Source organism: Lipophrys pholis (genome assembly GCF_963383615.2).
Source record: "Lipophrys pholis genome assembly, chromosome: 6".
Taxonomy (NCBI): domain Eukaryota; kingdom Metazoa; phylum Chordata; class Actinopteri; order Blenniiformes; family Blenniidae; genus Lipophrys; species Lipophrys pholis.
Window position 1 is genome coordinate 32,325,958 of NC_137629.1, and position 14,036 is coordinate 32,339,993.

Consider the following 14,036-nt stretch of genomic DNA (forward strand, 5'->3'; position numbering starts at 1 on the left):
AGACATAGACAGACACTATACATTTGGCTATGTGTTTGCAAGTGTCACATTGATGGTGCAATGTCATAAAACAACAACTGAGTTGAAATCTCGCGATAGCTTTGTTCTCACGTCTTGTCAGCTAAGCCTATCGCGATACTTCCGTATCCACGTCCTGTAGCGTTGTGGTGGCTCGCTAAGCTACGCATTTTGTAAAGTTACGGTAAGACTGTTTATGTTTAGACACTAACTATTCACCTAATCTCACATGCAAACCCTCATTCTGCACACACCAGACGTTTAGAGCATTCAAATGCTATTTCTCGTATTCATTTTGCTTTTGCATGTAGCATTAGTCCAGCTAGCAGTCCATGCTAGCTCCTGTAGCATCAATATTTATCTTATCTGTGGGATTAAGAATACGATTATCTTGGTTCAACTCAGTGCCTCTGTCATTAATGCAACCGAAAAACAAACAAACAAACATGCTGTGTTTTAAAATTTGCTCTTAATTCATTGTTGGAGCATCTAGCTGTCATGCAAAGGCAGTTCGAGTCAACGTATGTCCATAAATCATGTTGAATTTTGTCATTTACACTACCAGTTTTTATAACTTTAAGCCAATCAGTCAACATGTAACGGATTAAGGTGGAGGCACAGGGAATATAGAGATAAAAAGGAAGGTTTATGAGGCTAAAATCAGTCCTTGTGAAGAAGCTTTTTTATTAATGACTGAAGTATTTCATAGTATGTTACTTCTTTCAGAAGGTTTTACTTTTCTCTGAGACATCACTTCTTAATCAAACCAACCAGAATTTGGCTGCAGTTGTTCCTTTTACCCAGTGTTTTCACTGCTTTTGGGTCTTTCTGAAGCTAAAGATTCTTTAGAGGATGGTTATGATACCAGTTCCCACTGTCTCACCTCCTCGGCGAGAATCTCTCTGTTTTCATGTTCTTCCTCCTGGTCTCAGGTAAACTCTGAGGCTCTCTCGTCTTTTAACCCTCGTTATTCAGTTCCTCTGCAGCATCACATGTGTTCAGCTGGCTCTCAGTGAATCACAGTCTTGTTCTTGGCTCTGAGCCCGGCTGGCTCCTGTTTGTTTGAAGCTTGTTTCTACCTCATTGTGTTTCAACAGAAATCAGAAGAGGAGCTTCCCATCACTTCACTGTGACCTCATTCAGTGACATTGACTTTCCCAATCTTTACAGACCTGCTTCCTTTTTTTTGTCTTGGCGCATTGAAGCCTGCGAGCCGCTCCACTTCGACATGTCTCAGAAGTCACAGTCGGACAGCGGTCAGAAACACTTCGCTGTGGGTCAGGGGCTCCTTGCTGCTGCAGAGACCTTGAACTTCAGCATGAAGGAGCAGCATCGGCAGATGGGGGGCATGGGTTCAGGGCTGGGGGTGGGAGGCGGCGGCGGTGGGGACGTTCAAGACACCAAAGGCCTGATTTCTCAACGTGGCGGTGGAGGAAATCTTGGCAGCACCATGAAGCTGTTTGCCAGTTTGGGGCTGTCGCCCTCTGACCTGGATGCTCTGGCCGAGATCCCCGAGGAGGACATCAGTGTGGAGACTCTGCCGCGCATCCTCATGCAGCTCAAGAGACGCAAGGCTGACTCGGGCGAGCGACGGGTGGCCTCTATGTCCTCAGACGTTGCCTATCAAGGCGGGCGGGACAGCTGGGACGAGGGGCAGGTGGGGAGGATGGGCACTTCTTCAATGGGTCAGGGTTCATCTCGGGCCGCACAATCCACAGACTTTGGGTTCAATTCCATGCAGAATGTTTCCCCCGGCCGCAGCTTCGGCTTAAATTATACCAGCGGCAGCAGTGACGCGAGCAGGGAGAGGTATTCTGGCCTTTCCCACCAAGACTCCTACAGCGGGCTTGGCATGGGGCCGTCACAGTCCGAATCCGTCTTTATGCAGAGGAGGAAGGGCTCGCCGTCCAACGGAAAAGTCCAAGACTTCTTGGGAGTCACACCCCCCATGTTCCCCCATGTGTGCTCTCTTTGTGACTTTGACGTTCATTCCATCATGGTGAGTACGTCCAGCCTCCTCCCTCTCTTCCTCTGGGACTAACTGTTAATGTTTCAGTTCAGACTCTCGGCTCCAGCCTTCAGTCAGGTGCTGAGCGTCTTCTGGAGGCTCAGTTTGCTTCATGTAGCGTTCCCGTTGTAATTGCCTCCCGGCGTCAATCGAATCTTTCTGTTCCTAATGCAACACACCCCTTTCTCTAAGAGGTTTCATTCAGCCAAATGCCCAATGAGCTGGTTCATGGACGATTAATCGACGCATGTGATGGCGCGTATCTTTTCATTCTTTTGGAAACATTGGCTTCATCATGTCACGTTCAAAAATAAACCCTCTATCTGGTCAATCAAAAGATCTTCGGACCAAATCTCGACCAACATTTGCAGAATCTTATTCACACAGATGTCCTTCGTGTTTAATAAATGCCTGTTTTCTTTCAAATACATTTCAATATAAGACAAAAGGCATCAGTCTGCTCTGGAAAGGTCTAACTGCAAACTTGGTGCACAAATAAGAAGATACAAGAAAAACGTCTTTTTGACAATTATTTCTACATTCAGAACATGCAAGCTGCAATGATTTAAGAGTTTTATAAATGTTTGTCATATAGTCGTGGTTAAAGAAATGATGAATGACATCTGATCTTCTATATTTGACTATTTTCTTTTGATCGTCTAAAATCATGAAGAATAAAACTGAAAGGGCTTCAGATATTTTAGTTTAGCTGTTTTAAATCTACAATATGGATGTTTCATTGTGTGAGAACATGACGTTTTGCTTTGTGTTCTGAGATGTACTAAAAGGAGTTTGAAACGTTCCACGGCTTTTAAACCAGATAGATCATTTCTCCAGCGAGTCCTGGGCTGACGTCAGCTCCTCCTCCAGGCCACAAATACTCTTAAATTCTTTACATTTTCCCAATTTACAACTGACAATTCAAACATACTGTAGAAAAAGTACCGGGGTGAAGTTTCTATGTTCATAGAACATTCTGTATATGTTCGATTAATTCGAACACCTCGTAGAAAAGTGCTCTGATGACTCTGGTACAATGCAGAATTCTAGCTAAAAAAAACCAAAATCACGTGTGAACGTTTTTAAATCTCAAACACAAACAAGATGTGAGGAGGATTCACAGTAGACCTCCTCAGACCTCTCCCTCGAGCCTGTGTGCAAAACAGGGTTAATAATTGGAGGAAGGGCGGTGAAAGCAGCTCGCGGAGTCACTCTGCTTCCCGTTTGTACCTGTAGGAGTGGAACCAGCACACTAACGGACTTCGACATGCTGAGAACCGACGGCTGCTGCTGGACATGTGCGTCTGATACATTCCATTTCAGATTCAGCTCGCAGATCGCCGAGCTTCTCTCTTAACCGTGTGAATGTGTTGGCAGGTATCCAGAGTGGGACCCCGGCATGTCGGCAGGCAGAGGGTAAGACTTCAAACCGACACGTGTAGAAAGTAAGACTTTGTTTGTACCGGAGCGTTCAGGCAGGACTCGGAGTCACGATACAATGCAGGAAACATCGTTCTTATTGTCCATCTACTCTCACATGTGCAGAAGAACGACTAACAACGGCTGGCTGGTGCTCGTTGTCGTGTGTAGTAGCAGCGATTTCAGAAAGTTGTTTCTCTCCCCGTTTCCACGGAGACGGTTGTTTTCAGTCATTCCGAGCACCGTTGTCGTGGAAACCCCCGAAACGCAACGGAAGTTTTCCGTTTTCACTTGAAAACGTTGTCGTGTCAACAGAGTCTCCAATGAGAATACGTTCGGGAACCACCACGGTCAATTGAAAGTAATCATGACAACTTATCTATTGTGTGTATCCGAGTACTTCCACACAGGACTTTACTCTCCAGGCAGCGTTCAGGTGGTCGTTACTGTTTGTGTCGAAGGTCAGAAGACTGTAAATGAACCACAGACGGGACGATAAGCGATACAGAAACAGGCTGCGTTTACAGAAGGTTTGATCCAGTGGTGCTCCCACCCTGGAGGAACGAGGGCTTAAGTCTTGTTTACCTTCTGAGCTCGTTTACAAATATCTCGCAAGTAAAGTATTGGATCAGGCTCACAACATCGTGAGTGAAGTTTTGCCACTAATGTTTAGTAAGAGTAATGGTGTATTTAAATTTTTTTTTGTCTTTCATTCTAATACTAGATAATACCAGTGTAAGCATAAAGGATGTTTTATCTACTGCAGGACTGTCAATCATAAGGCCCGTGGTCCAAAACCGGCCTGCAAGAGACTCTAACGTGGCCGCTGTAGTCGTTTTCTTTTATTTTCTTTTCTATATTTTCTTTAGACTTCTTTTCAGTATTTCCAAACATGAGGACCCAATGGACTTACAAAAACATAGAAAAGGATAATAGTCAATGCGAGCAAAAAGGAAAGTGCCATTCGTATCAGAGATGACGGGTGTTGAATTAAAAAGAAAAGCCCCTCGCCCAGAGTCCTGGATGAGAAACAAGATACAAGAGACCAAAAAACTCAACATCAACAAAACGCAAATCAGAACAAGACAAGAAAACACAAGAAAACGGACAAAGAAACTAAATGAATTAATTCAAAAAGGGAGAAAAAACAACCTAACGGACCCCCCCCCCCCCCCCCCCCCCCCCCCCGCCCTTCTTGACGTTTACTCTACACCACAACTAATTAAAATTTAAAAATAGAAGTTCAGAGGTTATTATGGGTCATTTAACCGAGAACCTGAACTACAATGTGTTTTTGACACTCCTGGAGAGTCTTTGTGGGAAAAAACATAAAACTTTCAGGTTCTTTTGTTTGATTTCGTGTTTCCTCAGAATTTTAATTTTTAAAAATTTTTTTTAAATCAACCTTTTTTGTTTGTTTTTGCAGCCGTGGCATCATGGACACACCCAACATGTCTGCGGGGCTGCTCGGACCTGCTCCCATGTCTGCAGGGGGAGTGGGAGGAATGTCCTCCAGCTGGGGTGAGACATTCATCCATTCATCTCCTACGGACAGAGACATCTGTCGTCTCAGCAGATCATTATGAGTGGGGTGTCTAAGTGCTGCTTCGTCCGAAAAAATCCTGTACAGTGTGCTATTTTCAATATTGTGTGCTCTAAATTAGTTTTTATAATCTTCTAGCCTATAAAAACTGTTCTTTCTGTGCGGACCATGTGCTGAAAGCATTTCACTGCACATTAAACTATGTATAATAGTTGTGTGTGACGCATAAAGAACCTGACCTGAAGTGATTTTAGACCACATTAGTGTCAAACTCACCTGTTAAGCTATAGTCTGTAAGAGAAACAATAGATTCTCAAACAAAATCAGAGTCACCAGAAGTTTACTGACGGATTCATACATCGACATGATCGCCCTCTTCTTTTCTCAACAAGCATCGTTGCTGTGAGACGCAGAAATATTCAAAGGATGAATCACGTCAGCAGACCAGAGATCATTACTGTGTGTTTGTTGTGTGTGTGTGTGCGTGTGTGTGTGTGTGTGTGTGTGTGTGTGTGTGTGTGCAGGAGGAGGACTTGGTGTTTCAGGACAGAACGTGTCGGGACAGAATAAGGTCAGTTGATGCTGATGCTCCAGTGGAATTCTGAAATGTGTGTTTTGGGTTTATATTAGTTTACTTTAGAAGATACAAGCATTAAGTTAACTACAGATTAAAGAACAGGAACTCCATGCTGACGTTTCTTGACTCGTCTCAAACCCTGTAATCAGTGTTTCAGATCATTGAGGACTTTAAAAAAAGGAGTTCTAGAGAACGTTCTTTCATTCTGCCGTCTTTAATCAACTTGTCGTCTTTTGGCCTGAAAACTGAAAACTTCCAGCTCTGACTTTAGTCAGAGAAACTTTGACGTTAGTTAAACGTTACAGCTGCTGATTGGACGCTACATCAAGCCAATCAAACTTGGCGGATATGATTGATGAAATAACCGCTAGTTTAAAGCTAAAAACAAAGGCTATGTAATGAATAATGAAATATTCATGGCTTAACTGCTCCCATCTTTTATTTATACGCCCCCCTTTCGGGCCCTAAAAGACAAATCAGTTTCATATATATGCATATAAAACAGATGAATCATTAAAGGGGGATTGAAACTGTTTCTGCTGTTGTGTGTCCAGCTGAGGGGCCGAGTGGTGGTGGTGAAATACGACAGGAAGCCTCTCAGCAACAACACTCTGTTCGCCTACACGAAGCCGTTCGGACGCCTGCAGGAGCACCTGGTGCTCAAGAACAAGGTGAGAGCGGCAGACACGGGTTCACCTGCAACATCGGAGCGCGTGAAGCCGGTGAGTGAACTGTGCTCGTCTCCTCCTCCAGGCCTTCCTGGAGATGAGCAGCCACGAAGAAGCCATGGACATGGTGACCTACTACGAGCAGAATCCGGCCAGTCTGTATGGAAAACCCCTCAACTTCTACCTGAGCAAGAGGCTGCTGGTGATCGAGGTACCGTCGTCATCCTCGCCTCAAACTGCAATCTTAACATTCCATCACCGTCAACCTTCTCTGTTTCACCCTCAGAAAGACCAGCGGGCTTCAGACCGAGGCATGGACAGACCCATGGACCGAGGCATGGACAGACCCATGGACCGAGGTATGGACAGGCCAATGGACCGAGGAATGGACAGACCCATGGACCGAGGAATGGACAGGCCCATGGACCGAGGAATGGATAGACAAATGGACAGACAAATGGACCGAGGAATGGACAGACAAATGGACAGACAAATGGACCGAGGCATGAATAGACCCATGAGGGCCATGAAAGATCACGACAGCAAAGTGGTTTTCTTCTCCAACCTGCCCCGAGACGACGAGGATAAGGAGGAGCTGCTGACCGTGGCCGGACGCTTCGGCTCGGTGGACAAACATCTGTTTTTAACCGACAAGGTCAGTCCAAGTCGAAAGATCCGATGCTGCACGCGGCTCTCTTTAGGACAACCACAGGAAAGCAGGACTTGGCTGATGTAAAGCAGGACTTGGCTGATGTAAAGATCTGCAGGAGCATCGGCCTGTCCTGCAGTCTGTGTCCTGTAATGTGTGACTCGGTGGGTGGAGTGGATCGTCCTCAAATCACTCCCTACCGTCACACGTCTGTGTGAAACACACGTTTTATGTTTTATTGTTTACTTCTTCATGTTTCTGTGTTCACCGGTTGACCTGCCTCATGTGCAAGTACTATGTTCACCCACTAGGGGGAGCATGGGTAAGGCGAGGAGCAAATGAATCCTCCAGGTGTGCAGGACAGATGTGCAGGACAGGGGAGCAGACACAGTTTTTGTACCCGTCAGGTTTGCTGATATGCAACATTTATTTGGCGTTTTTTTGGAAAATAGGAATTTAGGAACTCTGTATTGGGCTGAGTAGAACAAAGATAATGGGCATCAACTGTTCCGCTGCTGGAGACTGTTGCTGGTTAAATCCAGATGTTCCAGTTTTAGTTTAATAGTTTTGCTTTTTAAAAAAAAAAAAAAAAAAAAGCATTTAAATGTAAAATAATGTATAAGGATTAATGTGTAAAATGGTTTCTGTGCGTGTCCGTAGGCGTTTGTCCAGCTGGGGACGGTGGAGGACGCTGAGATGCTGGTGAAGTATTACAGTGTGAATCCGCTCACCATCAAGGGAAGACCGATCCGTCTCAACATCTGCACCAAATACAAAACTCTCAAGTGAGTCCGTGTCAAAGTATAAACATTTAAAATGTTTCATAACTGAAGCAGAATATACTTTATATTTGCGTATGAAAAGTCGTGTTATGTGGTTTTTGGTGTCACTTCTTGTGTAAGTTTTTCTAGGAATTCCTGCTGGACAAGACGACGCATTAAGTTTGGGTTTCTGGTTGTTTCAGTCTGAAAAGGAGGCAGGGCGCATCAGGAGACAACGCTCAATACCAGAGGGGCGGCAAAGGAGAGGCCTCCCCCTCCACCACCTCCTCCAGAGCCAGGACCTCCTCTGCTTCCTCTGGCCAGAAAGCCTCCACGTCCAGGTCCTCCTCCAGCTCCAGGACCAAGGAGGAGGAGAAGAAGGAGAAGAGCGTGGAGAAATCGGCAGCTGCAGTGGAGGAAAAGAAAGAGGAGGAGGAGGAGGAGGAGGTCTCGGGAGTGGTGCAGGGAGGAGAGGATGAAGAAGAGGAGGTGGGCGGAGATGACGACGCCCCTGATGGAGGTGATGCTGAGGGGGCGGAGTCAGTGAAGGAGGAGGAAGAGGAGGAGGAGGAGTCTGAAGAGCAGGAGCAGGTGAGGAGGAGCGTCTGATTCCACTGAAACTTTTAGATTTCAATTCTTAAATCCACCAAATAAGAATCAACAGCAAAGCAAAACTGGTTTTAGCTCCGCTGCTCATCCCACAAATGCACATCCGTTAATAATAACGTGGCACAATAAGTTTCCACGTCTTTAATAACTTTTCCTGAAATCTCCGGCTCCAGTGGTTTTTTCATTCCTTTCAAAGTTTCTCTTCCTCGTATCGACAGGATGTTGTTTTCACCAAAAGTCGTCTCTTCCTGTTCCTGATAGTCTCAATCTTATAAATACCCGTAGTTGTAGTATCGTCGTCGTTCTTTTCTAAAATAAACTGAACATTTGAAACTCTGTGATATCTGGCGCTGTTGTTTAACGTCTTTCTCCATCACCGGACATCTCACTGGCAGGCCCCTGATGGAGCCGACAGCGCCCCACAGTGCACTGACAGCGCTCCCAACGGCGTCGGCGGCGCTCCTGAGAATGTCTGCAGGGCCGAGTCCCAAGAGGAGGCGGAGGCTGAGGCGGAGGCGGAGGCGGAGGCGGAGCCCGAGTCCACGGAGGCCGAAGCTTCGACTGACGAGCAGGAGAAGAAACGCGAAGCCAACGCAGAAACGGCAGAGAGCTCGGAGCCGGCAGACGCAGACGGAGACGAAGCCGATCACATGGTGAGTGTCCTGGAGGGGGCGTGTCCTGGAGGGGAGGGCGGTGTCCCAGGTTTGATTGACACTTCTGACAGCCCATCGTGCCAGTCCTTATAAACTTTAGGTTAAGGTTTGTTGATCTTGTGATTTGATTGATATTATGTGAGGAGATTATACAAGATGAGTAAACAAGTGAAACCCTGTTGTTTATCCCTGTGAGTTATTATGCTGCATTATGTAATAATGCTGCATTATGTTATGATGTAATACGTGTTCAACTCATTATGTAATAGCGCCGCATTTTGTATTACCTTATTAAACATAGAGCCATGTCTACGGATGAGGGGCAAAATGCAGGATTTCCTCTACATTCATTTAGTAGTGACGGGCCGCCATTCCTCAATCCTCGCCGCTGCGCCTCCAAATTTTTTAATTTTCTTTTTCTTTAATTGACACAAAAATATCACCGCCGCAAGTCTGCACCTTCACAGCACGCTAAACCCCCCCCCCCTTTTTTTGCTCCAGTTATTTATTTTTATTTTTGTATTTACTTGCTTTTATTATTGTATAGTAAGAACAAAAAAACATTGATGCGGTCCGAATGCAAAAAGTACAAAGGTAAAAGGTAAAGTACAGACCCCCCCCCCCCTCAGAGGAAACATTGAAATGTATGACATAATGCACCAAATTATCACATTTTCACAAAAGAAAAAAGGTTTTTTTTTACAAAATGCGTTCAAGAATCTCTGTATTTGATATAGATAGTTGATGCTATTTGGTTCTCTTGTGTTTGGGGGCGTGGCTTATCCAAAGGTTAATTGACTGAACAATGTGATGGATTTAGTATGAGTCCAGTTGATAGTTTTCCTGCTGGTTTGACTCTGAACCTCATCCTGGACGTGGAAATGTCTTTTCCACTCTGAACTGAAGTGTTGAATTATCTCCCCGTGTCGGCAGGGTGAAGACGACTTCATGGAGAACATGGAGGACTTTGTAACGCTGGACGAACTGGGCGAAGAGGAGGAAGAAGTGGAGGACGACGACGAGGACGACGACGACATCGGTACCGGTACCCCATCGTCCGTTTTGTTTCTGGAACTTCCTCCTCACCGCATCACGACACTTTAACAACACTTTTCTCTTTTCTTTCCAGACCAGTCAAAACAAGGGGTACGTGTCCACATCTCTCAATCCCGCTCTGATTATTTGATGGGATTTTGTTATTCTGCATAATCCAGATGATCTTAGAGACGAAGCTTGATGGAAGAATTTCCGAAGAACCTGCTAAGGCTTAAACCCTAACGGCTCGTCTGGTCTCCTCTCAGGGTATGAGGGTGGTCAACATCGTGGGCTTCAGGCGAGGTTTCAACTTCCTGGAAGAGCTGCTGGGACTCGCCAGGCCTTTTGGGAAAGTGGTGCGACACCTGGTGCTCGACCTGCGACCCGAGGTGCTCCGCTCCGCCGTCTAACCGGTCGAGGAGCAGATCAGCTCCCGTCAGACTGAGACAATATCCTCACCGCAGCTCTTCTTCCTCCTCCACAGGCGTTCATCCAGTTCGCCACGGAAGAAGAAGCCCGAGCCATGACCAAGTTCTACAACAGCAACGTGACGGCGTCTGTGTGCGGCCGCCCGGTGAGGGTCAGCCACTCCATGAGCTACCCGACCATTCAGGTGAGTCCTCAGACATCAGGTGCTCCGGGTTGGAGATGACCTCCAGGGAGCGCCACCTGAACCGTTGCTTTCTCTTACTGCGTTTGATTCCGGTCCAAAGATGAATTTCAGTGATTTCAAGATTGAACTTGTGTTTGTTCGGCAGCTCTGCAGGATTCAAACCGGGGTCAGACATTACTTCCATCCTTTTAAAGCAGAAGTGGGAAATCCTGGTCCTGCATGTTTTCACAGTTCCCCTGCTCCAACACACCAGAATTCGATGAACGTGTCACAACGACGCTCTGCAGGAAGCCCGATAGCAAGCCGATCGTTGCTCTCCGGTGTGCTGAAGCGAATCTGTGTGGAAGTGCGGCGCCCGAGGCCCAGGATTGGCCAACCCATTTTATAACTTTGGCACTCAAGCTCAGTGGAGATCAGTGCTGTAATGCCTCCTCCCGCCACAAGGTGGAGCTCTGAGTCACTCTCGAGCCTCTCGAGTAAAGCTTAATGACTCTGTACTGCCACCCGGTGGATACAAGATGAATTGCATATATCTTTAGAAGGGAAACATCAAATCGTGACTTTTAAGTGACGACACACACAAAAAGCTCATGAACCTGTTTCCTTTCTTCTCCTCAGTGCGGCTCCAGTCGGGTGGTCTACATCGGCCAGATCCCCAGCAGCAAATACCCCGACGACTCCGTCCTGAAGCTGGCCGAGCCGTACGGGAGAATCCGCAAGTATTTCCTGAACCGGATGAGGAAAGAGGTAGAGTCCCTGGGAAAGAGCCGCTTCCTCTTAACCCCTTCAAATTAAAGCTGCAGCAGCACCCACATGAGATTTTATCCCTGTGGTTCTCTCTTTCTGTCTGTGTGTTTAGTGTTTCATCGAGATGTACAGAGCGGAGGACGCAGAAAAGATGGCGGAGGAGTGCAAATTGAAGCCGCCGCGGTTCAACGGGAAACGTCTGACGGTTTACGTGAGCAGGAAGTACCGACAGCTGAAACACGGGTCAGCCTCCTGCCGGAGCTTCGGCCTCCTTCCCGGAGCTAAAAACTAAACGTCAGACAATTTTACTTTCTGCAGCGTTTCCTAAAAATAAGTGTTTCTGTTCAGCCATCACCGTCCGGTCACCCCCAAGAGGGAGAAGAGCAGGACGCCGCCGAAGCACAGCGACGAGCCTCCATCGAAGAAACACAAAGAAGAGTCGCAGACGGAGGAGGAGGAGGAGGAGGAACCAGAGCAGGAGGAGAAGGAGAAGGAGGATGAGGAGCAGCAGGAGGAGGAAGAGAAGCAGCAAGAGGAAGAGCAGCAGCAGCAGCAGCAGCAGCCGCCGCCACCGCCGCAGCAGCAGGAGGAGGAGGAGGAGGAGGCTGCTGATGCGAGCGGCGGTGAGGAGAAGATGGAGGAAACTTCTGCAGAGCAAATTCTGGACGTGACGAACGGCTGCAAGAAGGTGATCAGTTCACGAAGCTCATTTCAAACCTTTGAGATCAAACGGATCGTTGTTCTGAGTTTTGACCACATTTAAAAAGGAGCTGATGAATCCCTCATATTGAGCGTGTGCTGCTTCTTGCTGCAGGAGGACAAACAGGAAGCGGAGGCAGAGATAGAGACCAATCAGAATGGCCAGACCGAGGCTCCGCCCCCTGCACCCGCGGCCAAGGCCAAACCCAGAGCGGCGTCGCTGCCGCTGCCGCCGTTTGACGCCGACAGCCCCGTCGGTGAGGAGACGCACGCGGAGACGAGTTTCGTTTAACACAAACGCACAAATTTGAACAGTCTGTGTGTTTCCAGGTGTGGAATATGTGAAGATGGGTTATTACTGCCGGATCTGCTTCCTGTTCTACTCCAACGAGGAGACGGCGAAGAAAACTCACTGCAGCAGCCAGGGGCACTACGACAAGCTGAAGGTGAGACGGAGCCACGCCCACTCCCAACACCTGCCACTGAGCCACGCCCACTCCCAACACCTGCCACTGAGCCACGCCCACTCCCAACACCTGCCACTGAGCCACCCCCACTCCCAACACCTGCCACTGAGCCACGCCCACTCCCAACACCTGCCACTGAGCCACGCCCAACACCTGCCACTGAGCCACGCCCTCCCCAACACCTGCCACTGAGCCACTCCCAACACCTGCCACTGAGCCACGCCCTCCCCAACACCTGCCACTGAGCCACTCCCAACACCTGCCACTGGGCCACGCCCACTCCCAACACCTGCCACTGAGCCACGCCCACGCCCAACACCTGCCACTGGGCCACGCCCAACACCTGCCACTGGGCCACGCCCAACACCTGCCACTGGGCCACGCCCAACACCTGCCACTGAGCCACTCCCAACACCTGCCACTGAGCCACTCCCAACACCTGCCACTGAGCCACTCCCAACACCTGCCACTGAGCCACTCCCAACACCTGCCACTGAGCCACTCCCAACACCTGCCACTGGGCCACGCCCACTCCCAACACCTGCCACTGAGCCACGCCCACTCCCAACACCTGCCACTGAGCCACTCCCAACACCTGCCACTGAGCCACTCCCACTCCCAACACCTGCCACTGAGCCACGCCCTCCCCCAACACCTGCCACTGAGCCACTCCCAACACCTGCCACTGAGCCACGCCCTCCCCCAACACCTGCCACTGGGCCACGCCCACTCCCAACACCTGCCACTGGGCCACGCCCACTCCCAACACCTGCCACTGAGCCACTCCCAACACCTGCCACTGAGCCACGCCCTCCCCCAACACCTGCCACTGGGCCACGCCCTCCCCCAACACCTGCCACTGGGCCACGCCCACTCCCAACACCTGCCACTGGGCCACGCCCACTCCCAACACCTGCCACTGAGCCACTCCCAACACCTGCCACTGAGCCACTCAAAATCTGAGTGAATCAGTTTGATCTGGATAAATTACTTTTATATAAACGGTTTTATACAGCCGAGCCCAGTTCAGTGTGAACTTTTATTTTAATTTCTAGTGGAATTTCATCTAGAAACGAATAAAACATTGTGTTTGGCAGAATCTGCCAGGAGTGTCTGGCTGCAGACGAGCTGGTTTTCAGTCTCCACTTTTAAGACGTTTAGGCTGAATTAAGAAAAGCTTTGTGGACGAGTTCAGATCTTTACAGTCGTTTGATTCTCGGTTTCAGAAACACCTGGAGAAGGAGCAGAACAAGTCGGAGAAGAAGAAGCCGAAGAAGACGACGGCATGAAGCTCAAAAATGTTTATTTTATTTTATTTTATTTTGTGGGTGAACCGTTTCCATGGTAAACTTGTGACCTGACGACCACATAGGAAGCCCTCGGACCGGAGACTGAAGCAGCTTCTCGGCCTGTGTTGTGCTCATTATTTGTGAAAAACATCATTTCCACTGTTTGTATGTAAACCTTCAAATTGGTGACAATAAAAGTAGGAATTATTTTCACCAACAATTGAGAGTTTTAATTAAAAAAAAAACACTTCTCACAAAAAGTTCAGGATATTTTACTTTTC

At 48.0% G+C, this 14,036-nt stretch overlaps 1 protein-coding gene across 3 annotated transcripts; it reads left to right on the forward strand.

Annotated features, from left to right (window-relative positions):
- Nucleotides 1-137: 137 nt before the first annotated feature.
- matr3l1.2 (matrin 3-like 1.2) lies at nucleotides 138-14,010 on the forward strand (the record flags this gene model as incomplete). 3 transcript variants are annotated; one of them, XR_013935395.1, is made up of 21 exons in its annotated part: nucleotides 138-202; nucleotides 1,116-2,017; nucleotides 3,263-3,324; nucleotides 3,404-3,442; nucleotides 4,872-4,966; nucleotides 5,513-5,559; nucleotides 6,120-6,236; nucleotides 6,319-6,444; nucleotides 6,520-6,888; nucleotides 7,543-7,667; nucleotides 7,847-8,234; nucleotides 8,648-8,905; nucleotides 9,839-9,950; nucleotides 10,207-10,329; nucleotides 10,425-10,553; nucleotides 11,172-11,300; nucleotides 11,413-11,543; nucleotides 11,649-11,988; nucleotides 12,115-12,256; nucleotides 12,330-12,445; nucleotides 13,693-14,010. XR_013935395.1 is itself a non-coding variant. In XM_080464939.1 (21 exons), the coding sequence occupies 21 exons, from the start codon at nucleotides 1,247-1,249 to the stop codon at nucleotides 13,753-13,755; spliced, it is 3,699 nt and encodes a 1,232-aa protein (XP_080321065.1). In that variant the 3' UTR covers nucleotides 13,756-14,010. The 3 variants fall into 3 exon arrangements, 2 of the variants coding, with proteins under 2 accessions (XP_080321065.1, XP_080321066.1); XM_080464939.1 differs by lacking the exon at nucleotides 138-202 and adding an exon at nucleotides 10,035-10,051 and having other exon boundaries at nucleotides 1,247-2,017; XM_080464940.1 differs by lacking the exon at nucleotides 138-202 and adding an exon at nucleotides 10,035-10,051 and having other exon boundaries at nucleotides 1,247-2,017; nucleotides 9,839-9,944.
- Between the last annotated feature and the right edge of the window lie 26 nt (nucleotides 14,011-14,036).